We start from the raw sequence: 18,701 nt of genomic DNA, 5'->3' as shown, positions 1-18,701 counted from the left end.
CACATATAGACCACTTATGTGTACCATGTGTCAACAAATAGCAGTCGAAAAATGAGAATAGCTTGGAGCAGGGTTCCGATTTTAGGTACCAAGTTCAAAGAAACATTATTTTGGTGATGAATGTATATTTATGAAAATTTTTAGTGAGTGATGAGAGAACTGATGGAGAAATAAATTCATGATGCTATGAGGTAATCCTAGTATCTCCATTCCAGGCTTAGTTTAAGTCACTTGGGGACTTCTGACCCGCATTTGGATCATAGGACACTTATAGTCACTAGGCTTTCATTCAGCAAGTATTTAAAGAGCTGCTCGTTAAGTCTGAGTGCCGAGAAGACAACCATAAACCTTAGACAGCAGAACTAAGATGTGGTTCCTTCCAGGCCTAATAAATCAATCTTCTACTGGTGGTATGAGAACTCTTTCCTCTTTACCATTAGAAGTCATCTTGGGTCTATCTTAAGTCACTTTCATGGGCCCTGATTTTGTTGTTGTTGTTAATAGTGTGGTTTTGGTGATTTCTGCCTTTTGAGTTTGAATTCTTGCTCTGTACTTACAAGTTATGTAATCCTGAGTAAGTTACTTAAACTGAATCTTCTACTCTGTAAATAATCATAATAATACCTATTTAGAGCTGTGAGAATTACGTGGATAATAAATGTACAGTATGAACCTTAATACATGGTTTCAATAAAATGTTGGTTATTGTGGTTGTGGTGACAAGGATTCCTTGGGTGCCTGATTTGGTGCTTTCTACTTAGTTCTGTCCAGTTAATGTGATATAGCAAAAATGAGAGATAGACATCAGGAAACAAAAGGTTGATTGATTTGGAGTGGATGGGATCAGAACAAGATGCACCAAGTCCCATCCATTGTTGGAAAGAGGTCTCCCAAGCGAGTGATGGTTTTTGGAAAGATAACATGGTTTCATGGAAAAAATATTACACTGTCACTAGTCTTGAATTTCAGTTCGAGGTCCCAAGTCATTTGTTATTAAAAGAGTTAATACATGTGAAGTACCTAGAACAGTGCCTGTTATGCAGAAAGTACTCCGTTAATGTTTCTGTTGTTACAAACTGTTATTCATTCATTCATTTGTTCGTTAGTTCATTCATTCATTCATTTATTTTTCCCATAATCTAACAAATATGTAGTGAGAGCCTACTAGCTGCCAAGCTGCCTACTAGATGTGCTGAGTACAGGGGGAATTAAATGAACAGTTGCTATTTTGAAGATAAGATTCTAGCAGAGGGGAGATCTGCTATTCTTGGTCAGGTCTCTAAGCCCTTCTGGGTCTTAACGTCTTCATCAGTAAAATAAAGTTTGGCTGTAAAATCTTACAATAGGATCATCTGATGACACTATTTTCCTGACTAAATATATGCTAATTACCTATTTATATATTAAAATTTATTGATACCTACCATGTATAGGTACTGTGCTAGGTGATAGGAATATAGTAGTAACCAGAGCAGACATTGCATATGCCTTCATGGAGCATTAAGTTCAATGCACAAGGTACAGACTGGTTGACTAGGTAATCGTGATCTTGATTAGTGTTAAAGAGAGAAAAATGTGGGGATCCCTGAGTGGCTCAGGGGGCTCAGCGGTTTAGCGCTGCCTTCAGCCCAGGGCATGATCCTGGAGATCCCGGATCGTTCCACGTCGGGCTCCCTGCATGGAGCCTGCTTCTCCCTCTGCCTGTGTCTCTGCTTCTCTCTCTCTCTGTGTGTCTCTCATGAGTAAATAAATAAAATATTTAAAATATTTAAAAATATTTAAAATAAACGAGGGAAAAATGCTCAGCTTGTGTTACAGATTTATGTAATAGAAGCAATATATATATATATATAAATATATATATATTACTTTTGATAGAAGGGCCATTATAAAACATTAATCTATATTTTTTCCCTCCTATTTTGTGAATTTAAATTTTCTTGTCTGCTTAAACAGGAGCAGCTGGGCATCATGGAGACAACTTGGTAGAGAAGATTATTTCAGTGCTTCCCCAGCTTCCAGGCCACACCAACGATGTGATGGTTAACATGGTGGAACTTACGGCACTCCAGAATGAGGAGAAAAATCAAAGTATGATTGCACCAGGCTGTCTTGCACAATCCAAGTAAGATATACAGCTTTTTTCTTTTTTCTCTCTCATCCTTCTCCCTCTTCCCTTTCCTTTTTCTCTGAGGCCAACTGTTTCTGTAAGGAAGGAAATGTTGAAGAGTTGGTGTGGTTGAGAAATTCACAGTGGATAACATTTAGAAAAGAAGCATCTTTCCCTGCTAACTTTGAAATAACTATATCCGTTAAACAACAATAAGCCAAAAAAGTATGGAGGTGTCATTTATAGAAGTGTCATTTTGATGTAACATAAGTTTGTTCTGAGAATTGGATAAGTGAGTCAATTTATATGTCTCCATCCCACACATGGTTTCACATGGAATCGAGTCCAGGCTTACTCAATTTCTTTTTCCCAGTGGGCTTTTTCACATGATTAAATAATTGCCCACAAAGCTATGAAACAGTGCCATGTTTCTGCATGTAAACAATATGCTCTGGGACATCAATGAGAGAAGTTTTTATTTCTGCGTGTATGTTTCACATGCTTAGAGAAGTCAGTAAAAGAAGATGATATACTTTATGTTTATACAGAGTTTCAACAATAGAACATTTCTCCAGAGACATGACAATAAGCTAATAATAGTTACCTCCTCTACTTTGTCCTTCATCAATAATTCTTTTTTTTTTAAGATTTTATTTATTCATGAGAGATACAGAGAGAGAGGGAGAGAGAGAGAGAGAGAGAGAGAGAGAGAGGCAGAGGCACAGACAGAGGGAGAAACAGGCCCCATGCAGGGAGCCCGATGTGGGACTTGATCCCAGGACTCTGGGATCACGCCGCGGGCTGAAGGCAGGCGCTAAACCGTTGAGCCACCCAGGGATCCCCCTTTCATCAATAATTCTTATGAGAAAAAAAAGTATTGGTGAAAAAGTATCTATTTCCCTTATCTCTGTTGTTAGTTTTTAAACAGAACAGGACTTTTTGTATTATAGTTTCAAATCTAACTGGTAACAGATATATTTGGAATTTCCTATCATATCTGGAATTGATTTTCAGCTCTTAAAGTTTTCAGCTCTTTTTTTTTTTTTTAAGGTAGTTTATACCATTTATTGAGTGCCCGGAGTGTATGGGCCAGCGTGGGATGAAAATGGGAAGTTCTGTACCCTGTCTTTTCTGTATACGTATGCACACAATAAAAACATAGGCCATGAGCTCACTTTAGTAGCACATATACTAAAACATAGACCTGTGGGCTTGCAGCTATACAAATTTGAAAGTTAATTGTGACTAGAAATATTTTTAGCTCTTCAGAGGGCCATTCAAAAGTTACTTATCAAGGATTTACCATGAGTCTTCTCTGGAGTAAGTGATATGAAGGACATAGGAAAATATCAAGTATCTTTTCTGCCTTCAGCAATGACTTTTGTTTGGGCAGTGCTTTGTACACACTGTTCAATGAAAAAACAACAGAAATGACATGAACTCAAGACTCAAGTGTCTGTTACAGATTATAAATCCTACAAAGTGTCAGATCAACAAGGTCTCTGTAGATCAATGTAGTCCTTGTGGAAGTGTTGATGCTTGACTTGATTATGTCTTGAAGAGAAAGAGAAGGCCTAACATGAACATAGGTATGGAAACAAGAATGGTCAGGGCCTGATATGATGGGGTGTGAGGAAGAAAGACAGCCTCGCTGAACCACCAGTGCTATCATCACATTTCTTAGAACTTAACCACATGCCAAGTGTACTTCCAGGTACTTTATATTTGGGAAGTCATTTAAATTTTCTGATAACCTAATGTGGCAGGTGTAGTGTTTCCCCCACTTACCAGTAAGGAAACTGAGCCAAAGAGACTTTAAGTAGCATGGTTAGCAGGAGGTAGAGCTAGGACTTGAGCCCAGAACGTTAGGCTGCAGAGCTACATTCTTGATTTCCTTGCTATATATGCAAAGGCCAGATAGGAGGTAGGCTCATGAGGAAATTTAAAGAGACAGAGACAAAAAAACGAAGTTGCTTGATGATTTAATTTTGAGAGTCCTATTCATTCAACATAGCAGTTACATTGACAACATCAATCAATTTTGGCCAATTTCAGCAAAAAGGAACTTATTAAAGGAATTGGATAGCTAACACAAGGGAAGAAATTTTTTCTCTTTCTCTCTCTTTTTTTTTTGAGTAAGCACTCTGAATCTGGAACATAGTTCCAGGGGTATAGAAATTAGGAATATCTTGATATGAGAAAGGCTGAATTTTGATGGTTTTCTGTCATGAGTCATTCTGTTTAAACTTCAGATTCCAAGGGAAAATGTGAGATTGGCCTCTCTTGGGCCTCATGCCCACCCTCTGCCCAATGGGGAGTGGGAGCAGTTCCTACTGATTGAGAATTGTGCCAAGATTGTATGGGATGGTGGAGATGTCTACTCCTTAAAGGAAAACAGAAACATTTATCAAAAGAAGGGGGGGAAGGGCTGCTGGACAGGCAGATGCCCTTTAATAATAATAGGAGACACTTGTAGGACTTACCTTGTAACAGGCATTGTTTTGATCATTTTATACATGGTGGCTTATTTAATTTCACCTCTCTGTGAGGTGGGTTCTAGTACCATCCCCTTTTATAGAAGAGGAAAGCGATTGACATGCCTATTGTGCCACACACACACACAAGTGAACCCCAGCAGTCTGGCTCTAATGTCAGTGCTTACCATTACTCTGTGCTGCCTCCTCAGAAGCCTAAGATAATTACCAAAAAACCAAGTGAGCACCCCAGAGAAGTTTGCAAGAAGAGAGAAGAGTTGAATCCAGCATTAATGAGCAGGGACGAAGAAAATTCCAACAAGTGTAGAAAGACAAATGTAAAGAATCTCTTAGATCTACAAGTTATATTGCGATGATGACTAATTTATTTAACCTTAATTTTTCAGCACTCATTCTACCCTAAGCTTAGTCCAAGGCTTGAATCAAACCAACCTTAGAATCTCATTTCCCTTGCCATTGGTAACTTTAGAAATGAGAAGGTGACGAGAAAGTCTTTTTAGGGCTCCTTGATCAGGTTTCTTTGCTTCTGAAGAGACTCAAGAAAGAGACATGCTTTCCCCTCTTCCTCATCCTCCTCCCCAACGTGCAGGACTCTGATGTAGGTCTTGAAACTGCCGAGGCAATCTGCTTACAACCTGAAGTTGAAGCTGACACATGGAAGGTGGCATGGCCACAGGTGCCACAGAGGAGAGCAATGATGCGATACTGTGTCTAGGCCTCATATTATGTAGGAGAGAGCAGTTCCTTACTGTTTAAGCCAAATGAAGTCTCTGTTTTCTATTACTTGCAACCAAAGACATCCTAACTTATATATTTTCTGTACCTCATTATTTCATATATAAAACAAGGGCATTTGCCTAAATGACTTCTAAGGCTCTTGTTTTTTTTTTTTTTAATATTTATTTATTTATTCATGATAGAGCTAGAGAGAGAGAGGCAGAGACACAGGGAGAATGCCAGGAGCCCGATGCGGGACTCAATCCTGGGACTCCAGGATCGCGCCCTGGGCCAAAAGCAGGAGCTAAACCGCTGAGCCACCCAGGGATCCCCTCTTGGTTTTTAAAATAAAAATTCTTCCTGAGTCCTTGCTGTAACTCAGCTCTGCTTCTGAGTATCTACAACTAAATTCATTCATATATATATCACATATATATACGTGTATATATATATGTATATATACATATATTATACACACACACACACACACCCCAGACTTTATTTTCATCGGGTGCCTTTTTCTTTCATTTAACTGTGAATGAGTATTGTCATGGAATATGAGCTTTGAGAGCCATCCAGGTGTGAGGGTGTGGTCATAAATGTCAAAGGCAGTGATGAGTTCTAGAAGGATCTGAATAAAGAAGAAAGCTCTCATGAGAGCAAGTTTGGTGACACAGGACTAGGAATCAGATTGCAGAAGGTAAAGAGATAGGTGGTGAAAAAGTGACAAGCAAATAAAGGTTTCAAGCAATAAATAGAAAAATAGGAAGTTTCTTTATAATTGCTTATAATACTGAGAGAATTGTGCTAATCAATTTCTCTGGAAAAGAGGAATTGAAATAGATTACAGCTTTTGTAGTATAAACTATACTTCCATCAAGGTAATAACCACTACTACCTCCTACACCACTCCTAAACTCCTCAGGGAAAGGAGTGTAAGAATAAAAAAGTTAGTACTAAAATGAAAACAGATGGGTGCTTGGCACTAAACAATGTGCCTGCTGGGATAATCTTTAGAAAGCAAGTCTCTAACTATGATATAATCTTTGATAACCAAAATTTACTGCTAATAGAATTTTTACAAAAGACTGTTTATAATCCTAGCAATTAAAGTTACTGCCCATGCAAATGAGAAATTGATAACTTAAATGCATCATAACTTGGCTTTCCAGGCCTTGTCCATTGGAGGCTTCCTGCGCCACCCAGGGATCCCACAAAATTATTTTTTAATTCCAGGGCACATTTCTTTTCCACTATATCACGACTCTGATCCATGCTTATTTGAATGAATGTACAAATAAACCAGTACAAACCAGTAAATTCAGAAATAGTGGGTATCCTAGTTTATAAAAAGAAACATTTAAGACCAGTTTTCTTGTTAGTTTTTATTTTGGAGGTGGGGATGTCTGTTTCCTAGACCATACAGAAATAAATGAAGTAGATCTTATAGAAAAGAGACAAATGCCACAGTGGTTTCAACCTAAACAATGATGAACTGATTTGTTGTTAACTTTTACAATGTCAGGTAACCTGATAATGATGCATATCAAAGTCACTAACTAGACCCTTAAAGTAAAAAATTGTTTAATCACCCCTTAATAGTCACACATTTTTTTCCTATTTCCTTGGTTTCTAAATACCAATTAAATATTATTATTATTAGAGACAACATTTTCAGAGGGAATAAAGGGTGATTTTTCCTAGCGCAGAGCCAGAGGTACTAGTCTGATTTTAAATTTACCTATGGGTAGAATGACTGAACTTGGGTGTGAACATTATGTAGGGAATGTTTAATGTTGAGGTTGAGGTAGAGACCTTGCTACTGATACAGGCTATGGACATTTCCTCAGCCTGTACCAAAAAATAAATGATATTAAAAAAGAACAACAATAACAACTTTTTGGGATGCCTTGCTGGCTCAGTTGTAGAACATCCAACTCTTGATCTCAGTGTTGTAAATTCAAGCCCCACACTGGCCGTAGAGCTTACTTTAAAAACGCACAAACGGGGCACCTGGGTGACTCATGGTTGAGCATCTGCCTTTGGCTCAGGGCGTGATCCCAGGGTCCTGGGATCGAGTCCCGCATTGGGCCCCCCCATAGGGCGCCTGCTTCTCCCTCTGCCTGTGTCTCTGCCTCATGAATAAATAAATAAACGCTTGAAAAAAAAGCCACATTTATTAAAAACACACATACACACACAAACAAAAAAACCCAAGAAGCTGTTCAAGTAAACGTTACCAATTGAGTAGGAGGAAGGCCTGCCTCTTTTCAGCGTACCCCTTGCTATATTTAACTTTTTTTTGGAATTCTAAAGATCAGCTTGTCTCAGTTACAGGTTTTGAAAAAAGATTTAATGAATAATTTGTGGATGGTGGGGTGAAATAAAGTAGGGTTCATTTCTGAAAATGAAGGGATAAAGGGATCTTCTAAATAGTTAAATAATTTAATATGCCAGAGATGTTTAAGTTATTTTTTTGATAAAGAATTATGTTTAATAGTTATTTTTTTAGACTTATTTTTTAAAATGTATATTAAAAAAAGAAAGTTTGAAGGTAGAAATTCATTTTCTATAATTGCTTACATATTACAACTCTGTCATGGTATTTGTTAGTGAAGGAATAGTGCAGGCATCCCCAGAGTTTTTTTCATATTGAAAAATTTAAAGGGGCCTGTGGTCTCTATGTTGTGAGAACACTGAACTCTGGGTCATTGTGGCTTTGGGATCCATAATTTAAATGGAAACTATGGCCCCTTTAGAAAATAAAAATTCTCTGAGGTCAGCTAAAACAGAGAAGGAGGAATGGGAAAGACTCATTACATTTGAATGACAAGTTGATGTTTACTGCCAATCAGTCAGCAAGTCCCAACATCTAACTCCTCATGAGTTAACCAACCACAGCCTCTATTGGGGTGCTTCTAGATCTTAGGTTATGCAGACTAGAGTATATTCAGTAGCATGGCAGGACTTTCCTATACTCTGGCTACAGCTTCTCCCCTCTAGTGCCTGCTGATATTCCTGCCTGAGGGCCCCTTTCCTTTCTTTTCTTTTACTTCTGCCTTCTAATAACCATGTCACCCTGGGATAGTGACTGGTGGTAGGGTGGGTGGAATCAACAGGGTAGGAGTAGTTGCCCTTCCTCTAGGAAGAAGAAAATAAGAAGAATGAGATGGCTTTAGCAATAAAGAGGCATTTTGGGGGTTCAAGGCAGGAGAGGTCTGATATCCAGGAAGTTCATTTGGGCGAAAATTCAGGAAGCTCATCATAGATTAAAAATATGGAAGCAAACCTTCCAAGCATGTAAATGTATGTTGCAATTTATTCACAATTATTTGTTAATTGACTACTGTGTGATAGGCACTTGGTGAAGACAAGATCTCTGACATCATGGAATTTTTTTCTAACATGGGAGACAAGTGGACAAACAAGTGGATGTATAGTGTCAGGAATAAACGCTATAAAGCAAATAAAGGAAGGTAAGGGAATCAAGAGTGACTAAGGATTTCGGGTGGTGAGGGGTATGGAGGAGATAGAAAAGGTCTTTCTAAGATGTCTTTTTTTTTTTGTTAAAAGATTTTATTTATTTATTTATATTTTTTTGTGGAATAACTTTTCATTTTTTATTTTATGTATTTATTTTTGTATATTTTTTTATTGGAGTTCAATTTGCCAACATATAGCATTAACACCCAGTGCTCATGCCGTCAAGAGAGACTTTATTTATTCATGAGAGACACAGGGAAATTTAATGACAGAGACACAGGCGGAGGGAGAAGCACGTCCCATGCAGGGAGCCTGATGAGGTACTCGATCCCAGGACCCCGGGATCACGACCTGAGCTGAAGGCAGATGCTCAGCCCCTGAGCCACCCAGGTGTCCCTCTAAGATGCCTTTCAAACAGAGACTTCAGGGAAGTAAATTATAAGCCTTGTGGATATCGGAGTCTAGAACATTCTATCCTAAGGAAAGGACTAGTTCACAGATAACTTGTGGTGTTAATTTGCTTTCCCCTAATGGCCAATGATGTTGAACATCTTTTCCTGTACTTAGGTTCCATCTGCATATTCTCTTTTTTTTGACAAGTGACCAAGGTACTATATTTTCATCTCTATATTTCTGTAAAGCCTATCATATTACATATAATTAATTCACAGATATAGTTTTTTTCTTTCCAAGTTTTTATTTCAATTCCAGTTAATTAACATGCAGTATTTTAGTTTCAGGTGTAAAATTTAGTGATTCATCACTTAATATAAACCACCCAGAGGTCATCGCAGTGACTACCCTCCTTATGACCCATTACCTATTTAACCATCCCCCATTCTCCTCTACAGCAACCCTCAGTTTTTTCTCTATAATTAAAAGTCTGTTTTTTGGTTTGTCTCTTTTTTCACCCCTACATTCATTTGTTTTGTTTCTTATATTCCACATATGAGTAAAATCATATGGTGTTTTGTCTTTCTCTGAATGAATTATTTTGCTTAGCATAATACTCTATAGCTCTGTCCATATCATTACAAATGGTGAGAGTTCATTCTTTTTTGATGGCTGAGTAATATTCCACTGTGTGTGAAAATATATGTGTGTGTGTGTGTGTGTGTGTATATATATATATACACACCACATTTTCTTTATCCATTCATCAGTCAATGGACATTTGGGCTCCTACCACAATTTGGCTATTGTTGATAATGCTGCTGTGAACATCGGGGTGCATGTATCCCTTTGAATTAGTATTTCTGTGATAATATTTGCTGCTGGTTTTTTGTATATGGCCTTTATTATGTTGAGGTATGTTCCTTCTAATCTTACTTTTTTAAGGGCTTTTATCATGAGTGGATGTTGTACTTTTTGTCAAACGTGTTTTCTGTATCTATTGAAAGGATCATATGTTTCTTATCCTTTTATTAACGAGGTGCATCATATTGATTGATTTGTGAATATTGAACTAGCTTTGCAGCTTAGGAGTAAATCCCACCTGGTTGTGGTGAATGATTTTTTCAGTGTATTGTTGGATTCGATTTGTTAGTATTTTATTGAGAGTTTTTGCATCTATGTTCATCAGGGATATTGGCCTGTAATTCTTTTTTTTTTTTTTTAAGATTTTATTTATTTATTCATGAGAGACAGAGAGAGAGAGAGAGGCAGAGACATAGGAAGAGGGAGAAGCAGGCCCCATGCAGGGAGCCCGATGTGGGACTTGATCCCGGGGCTCCAGGATCATGCCCTGGGCCGAAGGCGGTGCTAAACCACTGAGCCACCAGAGCTGCCCCGTAATTCTTTTTTTTTTTTTTTTCTTTTAGTGGAGTCTTTGGTTTTGGAATCAGAGTAATGCTGGCCTCATAGAATGAGTCAAGAAGCTTTTATTTCTATTTTTTTTTTTTTTTTTTTTGGAGCAATTTGTGAAGAATAGGTATTAACTCTTCCTTTAAATGTACAGTAGAGGGCAGCCCGGGTGGCTCAGTGGTTTAGCATCGCCTTCAGCCCAGGGCGTGCGTGATCCTGTAGACTGGGATCGAGTCCTGCGTTGGGCTCCCTGTATGGAACCTGCTGTTCCCTCTGCCTGTGTCTCTGCCTCTCTCTCTCTCTCTCTCTCTCTCTGTCTCTCAGAATAAATAAATAAAATCTTAAAAAAAAATAAATGTACAGTAGAATTCACCTGTAGCCATCTGCCCTTGGACTTTATTTATTGGGAGATTTTTGATTACTGTTTCAATTTCTTTGTTGGTTATTAGTCTGTTCAAGTTTTCTATTTCTTCCTGTTTTAGTTTTGGTGGCTTATATGTTTTCAGGAATTTACCCATTTCTCCAGGTTGTCCAATTTGTTGGTATATAGCTTTTCATAATATTCACTTATAATTGTTTGTATTATTACGGTGTTGGTTGTTATTTCTGCTCCCTCATTTGTGACTTTATATGTTTGGGTCCTTCCTCTCTTCTTTCTGAAAAGTCTGGGGAAGAGTTTATCAATTTTATTAATCTTTTCAGAAAACCAGCTCCTGGTTTCATGCATCTGTTCTATTGTTTTTTTTAGGTTCTACTTTATTTATTTCTGCTCTAATATTTATTATTTCCCTTCTTCTCCTGTCTTTAAGCTTTGTTTCTCATTCTTTTTCTAGCTCTTCTAGGTGTAAGTTGAGGTTGTTTGAGATTTTTCTTGTTTCTTAAGGAGCCTGTATTGCTATGTACTTTCCTATTAGGACTGCAAAGGTTTTGGTCTGTTGTGTTTTCATTTTCATATGTTTCCATGTATTTTTTAATTTCTTCCTTGATTTCCTGGTTGACCCATTCATTCTTTGATAACATGTTGTTTAACCTCCATGTATTTGTGATCTTTCCAAATTTTTTCTTGTGGGTGACTTTAAGTTTCATAGCATTGTGATCAGAGTATGTGTGGTATGAGCTCAATCTTTTTGTACTTGTTGAGGCCTCTCCCAGTATGTGATCTGTTCTGGAGAATGTTCCATGTGTGCTTGAAAAGAATGTGTATTCTGGTGCTTTCAGATGAAATGTTATGAATATATCTGTTAAGTCCATTTGTGTCATTCAAAGCCATTATTTCCTTGTCGATTTTCTGCTTAGATTATCTGTCCTTTGCTGTAATTGGAGTGTTAAAGTCCCTCACTGTTATTGTATTATCAATGAGTTTCTTTATGTTTGTTAGTATTTTATGTATTTAGGTATTTCCATGTTGGGAGTATAGATAGTACAATTGTTAGATATTGTTGGATAGTCCCCTTTTTATGACATAGTACCTTTTTTCATCTCTTGTTACAGTGTTTAGTTTAAAATCTAGTTTGATGTAAATATTGCTACTCTGGCTTTCTTTTGACATCCATTTGCCTGATAAATGTTTCTGCATGCCCTCACTTTCAATACGCAGGTGTCTTTAGATCTAACGTGAGTCTCTTGCAGGCATCATTAGATGGGTCTTGTTTCTTTGTAACCATTCTGACACCTTATATCTTTTGATTGGAGTGTTTAGTCCATTTACATTTAGAGTAATTATTGATAGCTATGTATTTAGTGCTATTTTATTACCTGTTTTGTCATTGTCTCTGGAGATTTTCTCTGTTCCTTTCTAGTCTTTGTTGCTTTTGATCCTTCTTTCCCATTCAAAGAATACTCTTGAATATTTCCTGCAAGGCTGGATTAGTGGTGACAAACTCCTTTAGTTTTTGTTTGTCTGGGAAACTCTTGATCTCTCCTCCTATTCTGAATGACTCTATCCCACAACCTTGTGGGATAGGGTATTTTTGGCTGTACATTTTCCCCATTCAGCGTGCTGAATATATCATGCCACTCTCTTCTGGCTTGCCAAGTTTCTGTGGATAAATCTGTAGCTAGTCTTATGGCTCTTTCCTTGTAAGTTAGGGACTTCTTTTATCTTGTTGCTTTTAGGATTTTTTTTCTTTATTATTATATTTTGGGAATTTCATTACCATATGTTTTGATGTTGGCCTTCTTTTGTTGATTTTTTAAAAAGATTTTATTTATTTATTCATGAGAGACAGAGAGAGAAGCAGGGACACAGGCAGAGGGAGAAGCAGGCTCCAATGCAGGGAGCCTGACATGGGACTCAATCCCAGGTCTCCAGGATCACACCCTGGGCTGCAGGCAGCGCTAAACTGCTGTGCCACCAGGGCTGCCCCTTTTGTTGATTTTGATGGGGGTTCTCTATGTTTCTTGGATCTGCATGTCTGTTTTCTTCCCCAAATTAGGGAAGTTTTTAACTATATATTTCCTCAAATTTTCTACCCCCTTTTCTCTCTCTTCTTCTGCAACTCCTATGATAGGAATGTTATTACATTTGATGGAGTCATTGAGTTCCCTAAGTCTATCTTGTGTTCTGTAATTCTTTATTAGTTTCCATAATTCTTTCTTCTATATTATTTGTTAAATAATGCATTACATCCAGTCTGTTTCATTTTTTTTGTTTTTTTGTTAAAGATTTTTATTTATTTATTCATGAGAGATACAGAGAAAGAAAGAGTCAGAGACACAGGCAGAGGGAGAAGCAGGCTCCATGCAGGGAGCCTGATGCGAGACTCCATCCGGGGACTCCAGGATCACGCCCCAGGCCAAAGGCAGGCGCTAAACCGCTGAGCCACCCAGGGATCCCCTCCAGTCTGTTTTGAATCTCAGTTATTGCATTTTTCATTTCTGACTGTTTTTTTTTTAACTCTTATCTCTGCAGTAAGGGCCTCCCTGAAATCTTCCATTCTTTTCTCAAGTCCAGCTATGTGCTTCTGACTATTGCTTTAAATTCTCCAACAGACATATTCCTTATATCTGTTTTGATTAGATCTCTAGCTATAACCTTATCTTGTTCTTTCATTTTGGATAAATTCCTTTGCCTTGGCTTTTTGTCTAGTCTCTGCCTTTCTCTCTGTGTTAGCAAAGCTCCTGCTCCTAAGAGTAATGGCTTTATGAAGAAGAGATTTTCTTCCTATGAAGAGTGTCCAAGGCCTGGCACTTCGAGGAGTGTCTCTGGTGTGGGTTGCATGTGCTTTCCTGTTGAATTTTGGCTACTCTATCCTTCAGGCCAGTCATCTGCAGAGCTTCTCCGTGCCTGCAGTGGGCAGTGTTTGGACTTTGACCAGAGTGTGGCGAGTTTTAACTAGGTGTGCTCTGCTCTGCTTGTTAAATGGGACCCGATTCTACTCCCACTAGAACTGAAGCCTTCAGAACTCTCTGGTCAGAAGATGTGGTGTGGGCGGAGGTTTTTGCGGTCTCCTACAGAGACCCGCTGCACTGGTTCTGAGGCACACTTGAAAAGCAGTTCCAGCAGAGTATGGGGGTTGGGTGGGGTGGGACTTAGTGTAAGCAGGTTAGGCAGCCACTATTGGTACTGCTGTTTACTGAAGTTGGTTTATGCTGAGGGATGGGGGAGGGAAATGGTGCCAGCCGGTTCCTTTTTACCCTAGAGAGGGGTCTCTGTGCTTGCTTCTTTGGGAAGCACTCCCAGAGGAGCGAATAATCTCCCTTCTTTGTGTCCCGGGTGTTTTTCAGATTGTCATTTTCTGTCTTTCTCTAGGATGTTTGCCTGCCTTCTCTCCAGGAGCAGCTCAGTGCCATCTGGACTCTGTCCCAGCCAAGCCTGCTAACTTTTAAAATTCCAAACTTCAGGGACCTGATGTGGCAGGGAGCTGTGCCAGACTTCTGGTGGAGGGTCTCACTGCACTGGGACTGAGGCAGGTTTGACTGAGGACAGTCATGCCAGAGCGCAGGGATGGGGGACTTGGAGCAAGCAGGTTAGGCAGCCAGTGTTGGGGATGAGATGTCCTCAGCAGGTGTCTCTGTGCCTATGCTGAGGGTCAGGGAAGGGAAATGGTGCCCGCCAGCTCTTTTGTCCTTGAAGAGGCATCTCTGCGAACCCTACCTCCCACAGATATGTTTCAAGAATAGCAAACCGTCTTTCCCTGTACACTTTAGGCAATCCTCAGGTGGTGCGGTCTGTCTCCAGATTGTTGGCAAGCCTTCTTTCCAGGAGTAGGGCAGTGCCCTCAGGCTCTATCCCCGCCAAGCCTGCAGACATCTAAACTCCAGTCTTTGAGTCCCGCTGGTGGCAAAAACTCATGAAAATCAGTCCCTTTAGTTTTCTCAGCTAAAGGCTTTATGGAAACGTTCTCCTGTGTACATCCTTGTGTGCTCCACTCTCCTGCCTTCCTCCACTACCAGGACTCCCTCCCCTCTGCTGCACCCACAGTCCATTTCTCCCCCAAACCACATCTCCACACTTCCTCCCTTCCTCATTGTAGCCTCTCCTCTCCCTCTAAATGAGCAGTTTGATTTGTCCTCAAGTCAATTTCTTGGGTATTCAGAATGATTTGGTAGTTATCTAGTTGTGAGCCAGGGGTAAGACTTGCCTTCTGACCTCCTACTATGCCTCCATCTTAGCTCCCCTCCCATCTGCATATCTTCTTAAATAAAATGTCTCTTCACGTCTTTTGCCCATATGTTGTTATTGGTGTTAAGTATATGTAAGCCTTTGTCAGGTAAGTAATCTGCAAATATTTTCTTCTAGTTTGTAGCTTGTCTTTTTATCCTCTTAATAGGTCATTTCATAAAGAGAAGTTTTAAAATTTTGATGTTCAGTTTATCAATTTTTCCTGTTACAAATTGTGCTGTTGGCATGAAGTTTAAGAACTCTCCTAACCTGGGCAGCCTGGGTGCCCAGGCTTATGTCTTATAGTTAAGTCTGATTACTTTTTTAGACATTCATTATTCAAGTATAATTAACATACAGTCTTATATTAGTTTCAGATGTACAGTATAATGATTTCAACAATTCTGTAAATTATTTGGTGCTCATTATGATAAGTGTATTAATACCTTTCAGTGATTTCACCCATTCCTCTATGTACCTCTCCTGTAGCTACCACCAGTTTGTTCTCTATATTTGAATCTATTTTTTGGTTTCTCTCTCTATTTTTCTTTTTTTTTCTTAATTTTTATTTATTTATGATAGTCACAGAGAGAGAGAGAGAGAGAGAGAGAGAGGCAGAGACACAGGCAGACAGAGAAGCAGGCTCCATGCACCGGGAGCCCAACGTGGGATTCGATCCCGGATCTCCAGGATCGCACCCTGGGCCAAAGGCAGGCGCTAAACCGCTGCGCCACCCAGGGATCCCTATTTTCCTTTTTTTTTTTTTTTAATAATAAATTTATTTTTTATTGGTGTTCAATTTGCCAACATACAGAATAACACCCAGTGCTCATCCCGTCAAGTGCCCCCCTCAGTGGGACTAACTATTTTAGTCCCAATAGTTTATTTTTGCTTTTATTTCCCTTGCCAAAGGAGATCTATCTAGAAAAATGTTTCTGTGGCTGAAGTCAAAGAGATTACTGCCTATGTTTTCTTCCAGGAATTTTATTGTGTCAGGTCTCACATTTAGGTCTTTAGTCCATTTTAGTTTATTTTTGTATATGGTGTAAAAAAGTGGTCCAGTTTTGTTCTTTTGCATGTTGCTGTCCAGTTTTCCCAGCACCATTTGTTGAAGAGACTATCTTTTTCCCATTGTATATTCTTGCTTCATTTGTCATAGATTGACCACAAAAGGAAAACAACAACAATAACAACAACAACAACACTTGACCACAAGACTGTGGGTTTATTTCTGGATTCTCTGTTCTGTTCTGTTGATGTATATGTCTGTTTTTATGCCAGTACCATACTGTTTTGATCATTACAGCTTTGTAGTATATATTGAAATTTGGGATTGTGACATGTCTAGTTTTGTTCATTTTCTCTTTCAAGATTGCTCTGGCTATTCAGGATCTTTTGTGGTTCCATACAAATTTTAGGATTATTTGTTCTAGCTGTGTGAAAAATGCTGTTGTTATTTTGATAGGGATTACATTATATCTGTAGATTGCTTTGGGTAATATGGACGTTTTAACAATATCGGTTCTTCCAAATCCTGAACATGAGTATCTTTCCATTTGTGTTTTTAATTTCTTTTATCAGTGGTTTTTCTTTAAATAGATTTATTTATTTAATAATAACAATACTATTATTAAGAAAGTTCTGTGTCCAGTGTGGGGCTTGAACTCGTGACCCTGTGACCAAGAGTTGCATTTTCTACTGACTGAGCCAGCCAGGTACCCTTCATTCGATGTTTATAGTTTTTGGAGTACAGGTGTTTTTCCTCCTTGGTTAAGCTTATTCCCAGGTATTTTATTTTGGTGCAATTGACAATGGGATTGTTTTCTTAATTTCTTTCTGATACTTTAGTATTAGTGTGTAGAGAGGCAACTGATTTCTGTGTATTAATTTTGTATCCATGACTTTACTGAATTTATTGGTTTTAGTAATTTTTTGGTGGAGTCTTTAGGGTTTTCTATAGAGAGTATCATATCATCTGCAAATAAGGACAGTTTTACTTCCTCTGTTCCAATTTAGGTGCCTTTTATTTCTTTTAATTGTCTGACTTTTGTGGCTAAAACTTTCAGTGCCATGTTCAGTAAAAGTGCTGAGAATAGACATCCTTGTCTTGTTCTAATCTTAGGGGAAAAGCTCTCTCAGTTTTTCACCTTAGAGTACATGTTTTAGCTGTTGGTTTTTCATATAGGGCCTTTTTTATGTTGAGCTATTTTTCCTCTAAGCCTACTTTTTAAAAAATAATAAATGAATGTTGTACATTGTCAGATACTTTTTCTGTATCTATGAAATGATCATATGGTTTTTATCTTTTCCCTTGTTAGTGTGATAGTGATTGATTTGTGAATGTTGAAGAACCACCTTTGCATCCCTAGTATCAATCCCATTTGATCATGGTGAATGTTTATTATAAACATATTGTTGGATTCAGTTTGCTAATATTTTGTTGGGGATTTTTGCATCTATGTTCATCAGAAATACTGGCTTGTAGTTCTCTTTTTTTGCAGTGTCTTTATCTGGTTTTGGAATCAGTTTAATGCTGGCCTTGTAGAATAGGTTTGAAGCTTTCCGTTATATTCCTTTTTGGGAGAATAGTTTGAAAAGAATAGGTATTATCTCTTCTTTAAATGTTTGATCAACTTTATCTGTAGAGCCATCTGGTCCTTGGCTTTTAGTTTTGGGAGTTTTTTGATTATTGATTCAACATCATTGCTAATAATTGTTCTGTTCAGATTTTTTATTTCTTCCTGATTCAGTTTGGGGAAGTTACATGTTTCTAGGAATTTATCCATTTCTTCTAGTTTGTCCAGTTTATTGATCATATGATTTTTCATAGTATTCTTTTTTAATCATTCGTGTTTATGTTGTGTCAGTTGTTTTTCCTCTTCTTTCTTTTTTTGAGTCCTTTTTTTTTTTTTCTCATGAATCTGGCTAATGATTTATGAAATTTGATGATTTTCTCAAAGATCCAGTTCCTGGTTTTAATGACCTATTCTATTGTGTTTTTTTAGTCTCTAATTCATTTATTTCTATTCTTCTGTTGGCTTTGAGCTTTGTTCTTTTTCAAACTTCTTTAGGAGTCTATTTTAGGCAGCAAATAGATGGGTCTTGCATTTTTATCCATTCATTCACCCTATATCTTTTGATCGTAGTTTTTAGTCCATTTAAATTAAAAGTAATTATTGATAAGTACATACTTATTGCCATTTTGCTTTATTTTGTTTTTAATTTTAAGTCGACTTCACAACCAACATGGAACTTGTATTCATGACCCTTAGAATAAGAGTCACATGCTCTATCGACTGAGCTAGCCAGGCACCCCCTTATTACCACTTTGATACCTGTTAGATGGTTATTTTTGTAGTTCTTCTATGTTCTTCTTTTGCTGTCTTCCTTTGTGGTTTGATGACTTTCTTTAGTGATATGTTTGGATTCTTTTCTCTTTATTTTGTGCTTTTCTATTTCTGGTTTTTGATTTGTGGTTACCATCAGATTT

General features: G+C 38.0%; 1 protein-coding gene across 9 annotated transcripts in view; it reads left to right on the top strand.

Annotated features, from left to right (window-relative positions):
• SCFD2 (sec1 family domain containing 2) overlaps window positions 1–18,701 on the top strand; it is a 413,274-nt gene that overhangs the window by 16,383 nt on the left and 378,190 nt on the right. For all 9 annotated transcript variants that reach the window (XR_012007121.1, XR_012007122.1, XR_012007118.1 and 6 more), the window contains exon 2: window positions 1,957–2,125. Coding sequence is in view for 2 of the 9 variants with exons in the window: in XM_072775040.1 (XP_072631141.1) it covers window positions 1,957–2,125 (169 nt within the window). In the remaining 7 variants the exon portion in view is untranslated. The remainder of the gene's footprint in view (window positions 1–1,956; window positions 2,126–18,701) is intronic.

This window comes from Canis lupus, chromosome 14 (assembly GCF_048164855.1).
Source record: "Canis lupus baileyi chromosome 14, mCanLup2.hap1, whole genome shotgun sequence".
Taxonomy (NCBI): Eukaryota; Metazoa; Chordata; class Mammalia; order Carnivora; family Canidae; genus Canis; species Canis lupus.
The sequence above is the reverse complement of the archived record's forward strand: the minus strand, read 5'-3'. Positions and strand labels throughout refer to the sequence as shown.